The sequence below is a fragment of the Bubalus bubalis genome, chromosome 7 (assembly GCF_019923935.1).
Source record: "Bubalus bubalis isolate 160015118507 breed Murrah chromosome 7, NDDB_SH_1, whole genome shotgun sequence".
In the NCBI taxonomy this organism is placed as follows: domain Eukaryota; kingdom Metazoa; phylum Chordata; class Mammalia; order Artiodactyla; family Bovidae; genus Bubalus; species Bubalus bubalis.
The window spans coordinates 1,983,944-1,996,736 of record NC_059163.1 but is presented as its reverse complement, the minus strand read 5'-3'; the positions used below and the strand labels follow the sequence as shown (position 1 = coordinate 1,996,736).

The 12,793-nt window shown below is 42.2% G+C and overlaps 1 protein-coding gene across 10 annotated transcripts in view; it reads right to left on the bottom strand.

Annotated features, from left to right (window-relative positions):
* Positions 1 to 12,793, bottom strand: part of ADD1 (adducin 1) — a 90,882-nt gene that overhangs the window by 21,433 nt on the left and 56,656 nt on the right. For all 10 annotated transcript variants that reach the window (XM_025289579.3, XM_025289588.2, XM_025289585.3 and 7 more), the window contains exons 4-6: positions 10,701 to 10,852; positions 2,372 to 2,452; positions 2,038 to 2,187 (exon numbers count right to left, since the gene is read on the bottom strand). In XM_025289579.3, the coding sequence (XP_025145364.2) occupies positions 2,038 to 2,187; positions 2,372 to 2,452; positions 10,701 to 10,852 (383 nt within the window). The remainder of the gene's footprint in view (positions 1 to 2,037; positions 2,188 to 2,371; positions 2,453 to 10,700; positions 10,853 to 12,793) is intronic.

Below are 12,793 nucleotides of genomic sequence, written 5' to 3'. Positions count from 1 at the left end.
AGAAGTGAGCTCAGATTTAATAAGATTAGTCCCAAAGCTGCTGCAGGGAGAGACAATAGCTTCCTCTAAATGAGGCACAGTGCTGCAAAGAGAAGTTTCTGAAGAGCTGAGAGGTTTTTGTGTACTTTTCACCTTAGTTCGTAGGTGTGACAGAACACCTGAAAATCAGATAAAAGGAAATTTATAAAGGTTTAGGATAAGTATACTGTAAAATTTCTCTACATTAATTTAAGTGAAAAATCTAAGTGTCCATATAGCCCTTTAGTTTCCTTAAATTTTCCAAACTGACGTTAGAATATGCTAATTTTAAATGTCTTCTACCTAGACGAACAGACTCCAGAGATTTAAATTATAACTGTAATAATTTCTTACAGAGAAGTTAATCTAAAAACACAATACCCCCCAAAAAGGCAATATCATTATTTAATTCCTTTCACAGTAACAGTTTTTCTATAAATATTTCATTACAAAGTAAAGTTACTTTGTTAAGTTTTAAAACAAATTACATGCTAGATATTTGTAACAACCACATTCTCAAAGGTACCTCTAACAGTTCCTTTGAAAGCATGGATTTTTCTGGATTGGAAGACCTATATCACTTGGAGAATGATATCTAATAAACTGATGCCAGCATTAATACCTGTATCTTCAAAGTAAAGCAAACAAACCAGATTCTCACAGTCACCCATACAAGCAAAGATCTATGACATTAAAACATCCAGATAGAGTAAAATTCAGTATTTCTTAATCAGTGAGGTCATCTGTCAAACAAACCAACCCAGAAAGTCATTAAAATACAAAACTGGTGATAAAAAGCCAATTCCAGCTAGCTCTTGAGTGTTTGGCTCTCACAGGGCTGTCAGAAAGCCTATTTTCATACTGAGGGGTCTGAGGCTTTGTCAGGTGGCTTGTTTGTACCAGAGGGCCCAGACTTGGTCATCAGCATGGGGAAGGCTCCTGGCCAGCTCAGGGCTGGAGCTGAGTCTCCTCTAAGGGCCTGGACCAGTTACATCACACAGCTCACAAGATCTCAGCTCCCCAACCAGGGACTGAACCCAGGCGACATTAGTGAACACGTGGCGTCCCGCCCACTGGACCAGCTAGGACCTCCCTTCCCCTGTCTTCTTACTCCTCCTGAGTTACAATCAACCTAGGTTCCACTGACTCCAGGCAGGTTACCTATGGACCGCTGGCTGGGTTTGTCTCTAAGCCTCAACCTCTCCACCTATACGGGGCTCCTTCCCACAGTCCATCAAGCAGGCGCAAGTCTCCTATACCCTACTAGCCCTTCCACAGGGAGGAGCCCACAGCTCCTCCACCCACCACCCCATCTCCCCCGCTCCTCCTCTCAAGCAAGGAGCCTCCACTCGCTGCTGTCACTCTGCACTTCCCACACAGCCTCCCAGGCACTGAGGTCTCACTGCCCGCCTCTTTAACACACCAATTCTCTGTGAAGTCTTACGACATTTTCAGATTTATTACGTTTTTCAAAATTAGATAGCTGGGCCTCCCTGGTGACTCAGTGGTAAAGTAAAGAATCGAACTGCTAATACTGAAGACACGGGTTCTATCCAGGAATTCCGACACCACGTGCCTCAGGGCAACTAAGCCCGTGAGCCTCAGCTCCTGAGCCTGTGCTCGGGGCCTGGGGGCCACAACTAGGGACGCCTGCACGCCGCAGCCGGTCTGTGCGCCTAGAGCACGTGCACCACAGCGAGAGAGGAGCCCCCCAGTGCGACCGGAGAAAAGCCCATGCAGCAACGAAGACCAGCACAGCCAAAATAAATAAAAATAAAGTTATAAAAAATGAAATTTAAAAAAATTAGTAAATGGACCCCTTAAATACATATACATATATATATAATATATATATATTCTCTTAAGAAAGTCACACACAGTAGTAAAAGAGTCTTCTAACCCAACAAGATGAAGGGCACTGACTTGCTGCGACAAGGGAGGGCAACGCGGAGGAAAGGTGAAGGCCTGCTCCCCGAGCACCCTCTGACCTCAGGCTCTGCCAGAGCAGCACACACTCACCGCGGCCCCGGCTGGCGTGTGGATGTGCACGACACACCTCACGTCCGGGCGTGCAGCATAGATGGCCGAGTGCAGTGTGAAGCCAGCCTGGTTCACGCCGAGGTTGGTGCTCCCACGGTCCACTATGTCTCCCTGCAGGTTGACTTTCACCTGAAGTAAGAAAACAGACCAAGTATCATGAAGATTTCAAGTTGTTCTAACTAGAAATTATTTAAAACAAAGTTTAAAGTGTTAATAACTAAAAGTTTTCCTGTGAGTTAATCACACAAAACAGACTTTGCCCTCTTTCTTGAATTTTATATGTCTATGCCCAAGAAGCCAAGGACATTCTTACCAAACTGGATGCAGTCACTTCACTGTAGAGAAGTCCAAAAGGTACAACGAGGAAATGCTCCTGCTCCGAGCTCACTCTGGTCTGTGGGGAGAATTACCAAATTAGCTCAAAAATCCTACTGAAATCATCTGCATCTCTTCCTGTCCATAGACTTAGAAGTTTTCTGTGAACATTAGGTGTGCTACACAGGAATGCACTTAATTATAGGGCCTATCACAAAGCTAAGAGGTGATCTGAAAGCTTTCTATTATTACGCTGTAGTAGCTTATTAGATATATAAAGTGTGCCTTGATTATATTCATGATAATTAACCTTATGGAGAGAAAAACCTATAGGCTACCAAACCAGTACCATGTATAAAAAGCTGATCTCCTCAAGAGTGTAATAATGAAAACCAAGAGTTACTTTTTTTTTTTCAAGAGTTAATTTTAAAACTCAAAAAAAAAATTTTAAGTACTCAAAACCTAGAGGGTAGCGAACAATCATAAAAATCACAAATAAGAGGAAGTTGTTCCTCTGCTTGATGAAGAGTTTCTACACATAGCACCCTCACTCCTCAGGTCTATTTCTGCCTTCCACAATATAGTTCTCTTTCAACAATTCGTTCAATACAGAGCTATCACATATGATGGATTTGTGCGAGATGCTAGTTATGTAGTTAAGAAAGGGAAAAAAAAACGAGTCCTGTCCTAAGAGAGGAGAAAAAAAGAGTCCTGTCCTAATGAAATGTAGTCTAATTTTTAATGATTTGGGAATAGACTCAACAGACTTCGCAAACCTACTGGGATGGAATACATTTACTCCTGGGCCAAGAATTCTAACTAGCGTCAGACAGACGGAATTCAGTGGTTGTTGGAAAGGCCTCACGGCATTTGGCAAACTTCCTCATGAGCACAGTGACTTCTGCAGGGGCCCAAACAGGAACACACGTGGGGTCTGTGTGGACAGTGGCAGCGACGTCCTCAAATGGCCCGCCTCGCTTCTTCACTCTGCAAATAGTCCTTGGTGGGCTACAGTCCATGGGGTCGCAGACAGTCAGAATGAAGTGACTTAGCACACACGCACACCCTTTTCTTACTGATAGTTCTTTATCTAGTCTGGATACTAATTTTTTGTTAGCTACCCGTGAGGCACAAGCAGAAGATATTAAAAGAGGTGGCAAGAATACACAGAACTATACAAAAAGTATCTTAATGACCCAGATAACCACGATGATGTGATCACTCACCTTGAGGCAGACATCCTGGAGTGCAAAGTCAAGTGGGCGTTAGGAAACATCACTATGAACAAAGCTAGTGGAGGTGATGGAATTCCATCTGAGCTACTTCAACTCCAAAAAGCTGACGCTGTTAAAGTGCTACATTCAATATGCCAGCAAATCTGGAAAACTCAGCAGTGGCCACAGGACTGGAAAAGGTCAGTTTTCATCCCAATCCCAAAAAAAGGCAGTGCCAAAGAATGTTCAAACTACTGCACAATCGCACTCATTTTACACACTAGCAAAGTGATGCTCAACATTCTCCAAGCTAGGCTTCAACAGTACATGAACTGAGAACTTCCAGATGTTCAAGCTGTATTTAGAAAAGGCAGAGAAACCAGAGATCACATTGCCAACATCTGATGGATCATAAAAAAGGCAAGAAAGTTCCAGAAAAACATCTACCTCTGCTTCATTGACTATACTAAAGCCTTTGACTGTGTGGAACACAACAAACTGTGGAAAATTCTTCAAGAGATGGGAATACCAGACCACCTTACTTGCCTCCTGAGAAACCTATATGCAGGTCAAGAAGCAACAGTCAGAACTGGACATGAGACAACAGGCTGGTTACAAATTGGGAAAGGAGTACGTCAAGGCTGTATACTGTCACCCTTCTTATTCAATTTATATGCAGAGTACATCATGCGAAATGCCAGGCTGGATGAAGCACAAGCTGGAATCAAGATTGCCAGCAGAAGTATCAATAACTTCAGATATGCAGATGACACCACCCTTATGGCAGAAAGCAAAGAGGAACCAAAGAGCCTCTTGATGAAGGTGAAAGAGGAGAGTGAAAAAGCTGGCTTAAAACTCAACATTCAAAAAACTAAGATCATAGCAACCTGTCCCATCACTTCGTGGCAAATAGTTGGGGAAACAATTAAAACAGTGAAAGATTTTATTTTCTTGGGCTCCAAAATCCCTGCAGACGGGGACTGCAGCCATGAAAGTAACAGATGCTTGCTCCTTGGAAGAAAAGCTATGAAAAACCTAGACAGCACCTTAAAAAGCAGAGACATTACTTTGCTAACAAAGGTCCGTATAGTCAAATCTATGGTTTTTCCAGTAGTCATGTATGGATGTGAGAGTTGAACCATAAAGAAAGCTGAGCACTAAAGAATTGATGTTTTTGAACTGTGGTGTTGGAGAAGACTCTTGAGAGTCCCTTGGACTGCAAGGAGCTCCAATCAGTCAAGCCTAATGGAAATCAACCCTGAATATTCATGCATTGGAAGGACGGATGCTGAAGCTGAAGCTCCAATACTTTGGCCAGCTGATGCGAAAACCTGTCTCATTGGAAAAGACCCTGAGGCTGGGAAAGATTGAAGGCAGATGGAGAAGGGAACAACAGAGGATGAGATGGTTGGATGGCATCACCGACTCCATGGATGTGAGTCTGAGGAAGCTCTGGGAGATGGTGAAGGACAGGAAAGCCTGGTGTGCTGCAGTCCATGGGGTCACAAAGAGTCGGACACGACCAAGCAATTGACAACCACCAGCACCCGTGAGACAAAATATTCTAGACTGTAACCTTTATTTTCCTTCTTTTTATGGTGTCTTTTAATGACAAGGAATTTGTTTAACATAGTCAAATTTATCCATCTTTTCTTTTATGGTAAGTGCTTTGGTGTCGTAAGACAACTTTCCTTCGGTCAGAGGTTAAAAGTCAATTTTTTCATTTATATTGATCCTAACCTGGCATGCTGAAGTCCATGGGGTCGCAAAAAGTTGGACACAGCTAAGTGACTGAACAGCAAAATTATTAAAGTATTATTTTTCACATGTAATCCTTACATCACTGGAATTGCTTGTTAAGTCTATACTGTATAAGGGGAAAATCCAGTACAACTTTCCCACTCTGATTTTTCAAGCCCGTGGTGCCTGCACCAATCCTAGCCTGGTCTATCCCCTGCCGATCTGCAATGTCAACTCTTGTGTGTCTGCTTTCAATAGACACAGATCCAGTTCTGGGTTCTGTCTCACTGATTAATCTGTTTTTTCTCTTGCCTAAAGAACACTATTTTCATTATCATCATATGTTTGACACTTGATAGGAAAAAGCACGTTATCTAGTTCGTCAGGACTGCTTGTCTATTCTAGGCCTTTTCCCTACACATAACTTTTAGAAGCATGATGTCAGGTCCCACATTAACAAAAATACTACACAGCCAGTTGTAATCACTTCTTTTCTCTTTGTGTGTGTGTGTGTACAGACACATAATTCAGATAGCTATAAACAGTATACATTTTATACTTTCATAATATTCATGTTTTCACATGGTCTTTATAATTGTTTTTCGTAATATGTAATAGTCTCTCAAATTGATGTTTAATAACTGAGCCATTTCCCACCGACTGCAGGATATTAAGACTCAAATATACTTTTAATGTTTTCTTCCTCTTTTAAAATTCTGGCTGTGCAGCACACAGGCTTCTCTCAATGCAGTGTGTGGCTCTCAGGGTGCAGTGTCTGGGCTTAGTTGCCCTGTAGCATGTGGGATCTGAGTTCCCCAACCAGGGATCGAACTCGCATCCCCCACATTGCAAGGAGGATTCTTCACCACTGGACCACCAGTGAATTCCCCGTGTTTTCTTCTTTGACTTCTTTCCTAACCATATATTTCCAAGAGTGAGTTCAACAGATCTACACATTTTAATGGAAAAAGCTTAAAACATACAATTTTCTGAATTGCAAACAAAAAGGGGAAAATGCTAAACACTAAGCCCCAGAATGAAAAAAAAAAAAAAAATTAGACATTTCAAAGAAAGTTTTCTAGTCCCCAGTGGACTAGCACTGGTCTCACTTCATGTCTCCCACAGTTAATACCCCTTCTCTGTGCACAAGGAATGAATGTTAACGTCTTTCACTCAAAACCAAATACAACTGACTGTTTCCGCCCCCACCCTGAAGCTCCCCACCTCAGAGGGTTAACACAGCGCGTGGAATGCAGGATGGAGGTGAACCCAGCACTCCACGGACACCACGAGGCATTCAGGGACAGAAAGGCCCTGCCATCAGCTAAGTGCCAGCAAGAGAGGAAGCCCAGCTGGGCCATCCTGGTTTTTGACACCCTCCACCACCCCACCAAAAGCTTTTCTAAATCCAAAGCAATCTTAAGATAGCAATGTAATTCAGACAATCATCCCCAATCCTCTAACACCTGTTAGCACTTTTAAATCCCTTTAGCGGGAAATCTCTATTTCCCTCTTTCAGAGAAAGGGCACAATGACCTCTGAGCGCATTTGGTTGTACTGATACTGTTAACATGTCTTTTCTCTTAAATCTGTGTATGAGAATACCTAGACTTTGAAATAAAAAAAGGCATGCCATAAATAGTTAGAAAAACAAAAACCTTCTTTCTTAAAGATCCTATAGCTCACAAGCTATAAGAAGTATTTTTTGGTAACTTCAATTTCTTTTTTTACTCAGTGTTAAGTCCCAAACAGAACACTTATAGAAAAGTTAAACAACTAATGTTTTAATTCTGCCAAGTCCTAAATAATTAAAGGGGGAAAAGGAGCAACTTAAGCAAGTCACACTTATTTAAACGGCATTCACAGCAGGACGAGCAGTGAACAGTTTAAAGCCCAGAGGATGGGGCGGCATTGAGCCAAGGCCACAGCTCCTACTAGTGCAGCGACGTTTCCAGGGGACTAATTTCTAGACAACCATTTAGAAGTACATCTCTACACAAAGCATTTTGTCAAACATGATTAGTCACAGAGGCCAGCAATTTCCACGCAGGCACAAGTAAGAGAGCCGGCACTTGTGGGAGGCTAACTGGATCCACTGATCAAACACCAAAAGACGCTGTGGAGTGCCTGTTTCATAATTTTACTGAAGCAGAATTTCAGTTCAACTGCAGATTTCACTGCATCATTCCATCTTGAGAGTTCACCGCGTTCCTTCCTCCTGTGCCCAGCACAGGAACTGGTCCCAGGGACACAGCAGAGGCCCCCGTCGTGGAGCCGATATAGACGCACAGACACGGACGACTAGCGAGCAGTGTGGATGCAGTAACCGCCGTCAGGGAGGCGAAGCGGGGGTGCCAGGTGGAGGAAGCACTGCGCAAGCGTGGCAGTGTGGCTACAACAGGGCCAGATTCGCATGGTCAAAGGTTCACTTTGCAGCAATGCAAAGAACAGACACGGGGGAAGTTGCCTCAGTTTCTCTGGCACAGATCCCTATCACGGCCCAGAGGCACAGTGCCCTGCTCACAGAGGCGGGCCTCAGGCCACCACCATAAAGGCTACTGTTCTCCAGAGTCGAGAGTGGAGCGGAGGGCTTCTCTGACAGTCCAGTGGCTGGGGGTCCACACGCTGAGCCCCCGTGCCACAATTACTGAGCCTGCGCTTTGGAGCCGCAACCTGAAACCACTGAAGTCCGCATGCCCGTGCTCGGCAGCGAGAGAAGCCACTGCAGAGAGAAGCCCGCACACTGTGACTTCAGAACAGCCCCTATACTCCACAATGAGAGAAAAGCCTGCATAGCAGCAAGGACACGGTAAAGTCAAAATAAATAAATAAATATTGTTTTAAAAAAAAAAGAAAAAAATGCAACTATTAAAAAAAAAGAATAGAGCTGAACTAAATACCAGTGGTTATGAGACCACAAGTAAAACACACCTACACACATGTTAAGTATTGTTTCCTGAGTGTGTTAAACATGCAGAAAAGGGTAATCTAAAAACCTGTTAATGCCGGTTATCTCAAGGGGTTAAAAGTACTCAGAGGACTATAACTTCTTTTATATCTGTGTGAGGTACATTTGCCACAATAAATATATATATTTAAAATATTCAAGGAAAGAAATTATAAAAAACAGACGAGATCAAGTGGTTCAAACAAAGAGATCACCTCCACAAGAGAGACAGGAAACAAAAGAGAAAAGGGGAGGGAAAGGGAGGGGATGGGAGAAAGCCAGAAACCTCACAACACACTGCTGCTGTTCAGTCACTCAGTCCTGGCCACCTCTTTGCGACCCCATGACTGCAGCACACCAGGCTTCGCTGTCCATCACCAACTCGCAGAGCTTGCTCAAACACATGTCCATTAAGTCCGGGGTGCCATCCAACCATCTCATCCTCTGTCGTCCCCTTCTCCTCCCGCCTTCAATCTTTCCCAGCATCAGAGTCTTTTCCAATGAGTCAAGTCTTTGCATCAGGTGGCCAAAGTATCAGAGATTCAGCTTCAGCATCAGTCCTTCCAACGTATATTCAGGACTGACTTCCTTTAGAATGGACTGGTTGGATCTCCTTGCAGTCCAAGGGACTCTCAAGAGTGTTCTCCAGCACCACAGTTCAAAAGCATCAATTCTTCAGTGCTCAGTTTTCTTTATGGTCCAACTCTCACATCCATACATGACCACTGGAAAAACCATAGCTTTGACCATACGGACCTTTGTCGGCAAAGTAATGTCTCTGCTTTTTAATGTGCTGTCTAGGTTTTTCATAGCTTTTCTTCCAAGGAGCAAGCGTCTTTTAATTTCATGGCTGCAGTCCGCATGTGCAGTGATTTTGAAGCCCAAGAAAATAAAGTCTTTCACTGTTTCCACTGTTTCCCCATCTATATGCCATGAAGTGGTGGGACCAGATGCCATGATCTTAGTTTTCTGAATGTTGAGTTTTAAGCCAGCTTTTTCACTCTCCTCTTTCATAATGCATTAGGAATCTAAAAAAAGTAGGAAGCAATGGAATTCCAAGCCAGGAAACAAAGTCTGACCTGTAGGTAGGAGTCAGGACACTGCAACAGGTGGTCAGGAACAAACATCAGGAAAGAGGTGACATTTTCTTGGCAAGACGACATGGTCACTTGTGGGGAGAAGGGGTCAGGAGGTTTGAACAAAGGAAAAGACAGTGGAGAAACCTTAGTGAGCTTGTAAGAGAAATGTCCAATAGCTGTCAGATAGCAGTGTGGGTCTACTTGAGCCTGAGGTTGTAAACCTATGGAGAAAGCCAGCAGGCTCTGTTTTGAGGCTCTCAGCACAACCAGATCTGTCTTCTCAGGTACAGGGAGGAATAGCACAGTGTCGGCAAAGAGTGTTACTGAGATGATGGACCCTGAGAGCCAGGCTGAACATAACGGAGAGAACATGGCTGATGGGCTGAGACACAGAAGGAAAACCCCAGAAAGGCAGGACTTGTCTCCTTTACTGATACAACCCCAGAATCAGAAGCATGCCCAGTACAGAGCAATAAATAGTTACAGCAGATGCCCAGTAAAAACTCACTGCAAGAATGAACTGAAGAAAACAAGAGGTCCTAATAATGTTGATAAATGGCTAACTGGAATAGATGCAAGAAATAAGTATGAAAGACAGAAGGCTTTGGTCAAAGTAGGAAAGAAAATATCTTCATTCTTGGCAATTTAGTCATAAGAACTTTCTGTTGTTGCCCTAAGTCACTAAGTTGTGTCCGACTCTGCAACCCCACGGACTGCAGCATGCCAGGCTTCCCTGTCTTTCACTATCTCCTAGAGTTTGCTCAAACTCATGTCCATTGAGTCGGTGATGCCATCCAACCATCTCATCCTCTGCTGCCCTCTTCTCCTCCCGCCTTCACTCTTTCCCAGCATCAAGGTCTTTTCTAATGAGCGGACACTTGGCATCAGGTGGGCGAGGTGTCAGAGCTTTAGTTTCAGCATCAGTCCTTCCAGTGAGGATTCAGGACTGATTTCCTACAGGATGGACTGGCTGGATCTCCTTGCAGTCCAAGGGACTCTCAAGAGTCTTCTCCAACACCACACAGTTCAAAAGCATCAGTTCTTTGGCATTCGGCCTTCTTTATGGTGCAACTTTAAAGAGAACTTTAGGAACTGCCTATAATTTGGTTAACACTCATTTATTAGGTTATCATCAAGAAAAGAGTTTTAAACAACTACTGTCCTCATAACTTTTAATTCAAACTGGCTAAATCTCTGATTATTATATGGTGCTGTCAGGAATCAGAAGGAAGGTATCCCAAGACTTACTTTGGCTCAGCCAGATTCCCTCTTCCTCTTAATGAAAAGAGGTTGTGCAGACACATAATATTCCACTTTTCATTCAGTTATGACCTGTTCAATACTCACTGTGATATGATTGTAGATAAGCTGAGACCATCCAAAGAGATCCGCTAGTCTATAAAACGCTGCCAGTTTACACCGCAGTAACTTCTCCCCTTTGTCATAGGCAATAGAATCAGACCCTCTAAGGTCATTCACAGGAGTCACCATACCAAGACCTGAAATATAAAAGAAAAAAAAAAAAAAAAAAGATTCAAAGACTTAACGTTTCTTGTCAAATGTAACTCAAATAGTTGAGATACTAATCCTCCCACAATGGGTCAGGAGGTAAGTCTTGAAAATGTCCAAGACTATTTTATAAAGGCTATGTTCCCCAAAATTAATACAAAAGTTAGGGTAGAAATCAATAACAAAAAAGTATCAAATCTGTGAGATGCAGTAAAGCAATACTTAGGAGGAAACTTACACTATTAAATATATAGATTAGAAGGGTTTTTTTAAATGATCTAGGTGTCTACCTTATAAAACTGCAAATTAAGCCCCAAAAGAAAAAAAGAGCAATAAAGATCAAGCAGATAGGAATCAAACAAAAACATAGAGAATAGCTGATTTAATCCTGAGAAGGTTAAAAAAATAACAAAATGAAAAACAAAAGGAAATAAAATACATTTCCAGCCCAGACTCATCAACACAACATAGCAAAGACAGAAATTACCAATACAAATCAGCAAGAGGGAATATCACTACACATCCTACAGACATTAAAAGGATAATACGAACATCTATGACAGCAAATTTTTAAACTTAGATGAAACAGACAAATTCCTTGAAAGACAAAAGTTTTTAAAGTTCACTCTGAAAGAAATAGACATACTGAACAGCCCTATTCATTAAGCTGAATTTGCAGGAAAAAACATTCCCCTAGGGAAAACTCTGGGCCTAGATGACTGTGGTGTCAATTCTATTGCTCACTTAAGGAAGAAACAATATCAATTCTGTACAAATTCTTCCAGAACACTTCCCAACTCATTCTCTGGCCCAGCATTACCTTGATATCAAAACCACACAAAAACATTATAATACAAGATATTACAAGAAGAAATAGACCAATATCCCTCATAAACACAGACCAAAAATACTTAACAAAACTTTAGCAAATAATCCAGCAACACAGAAAAAGGATGTGACTTCTCAAAGTGGTGCAGTAGTAAAGAATCCACGGGACAATGCAGGAAGCACAAGAGATGTGGGTTCAGTCCCTGGGCTGGGAAGATTCCCCTGGAGTAGGAAACGGCAACCCACTCCAGTATTCTTGCCTGCTAAGTCCCATGGACAAAGGTGTCGAGCTACAGTCCATGGGGCCACAAAGAGCCAGACACAACTGAGCACAAACACACACACACACACACACACACACACATATAAAAAGAGTAACACCTCATAACTCAGGGAGTTTATCCCAGAAAGAAAGACTGGCTCAGTATTCACAAACCAATCAATATAATCACCATGTTAAACTAAAATAGAAAAATCATGGAATCACTTTAACAGATGCAGAAAAAGCATTTTGCAAAATTCAACATTCATTCAGGGTAAAAGCTCTCAACAATTTAGGCATAAAAGGGAATAACCTTAATTTGATAAGGGACATATACAAAAAAACTACTAAAAATATCAAACAAAATGATGACAATGTTCAGTCCTAAGATCAGAACAATGCAAGGATGTATGTATACTCTGCACTCTTAATAAATACCATACTAGGGACTCTAACCAGTGAAATAAGGCAAGAAAATAAATAAATAAAAATTTAAAAAAGAAGAAAATAAACAAAAACACACACTGGAAAGGAAGAAAAAGAAAGTATTTGATTGCATGATCATGCTTGGTCATGACATAATTATCCCTGTTATATACTGTCTGCTAAGTCAATTCAGTCATGTCCAACTCTTTGCAACCCTACGAACTGCATCCTGCCAGGCTCCTCTGTCCATGGGATTCTCCAGGTAAGAATACTGGAATGGGTCACCATGCCCTCCTCCAGGGGCTCTTCCCTGTTATATACTGCTGATTGGATTTTAATTAGGAATTATGAACTGTCTCAAGCAAAAGTACAGAGAAAATAATCTTTGGAAACTGGAACCCAAGGTGAATAGCAC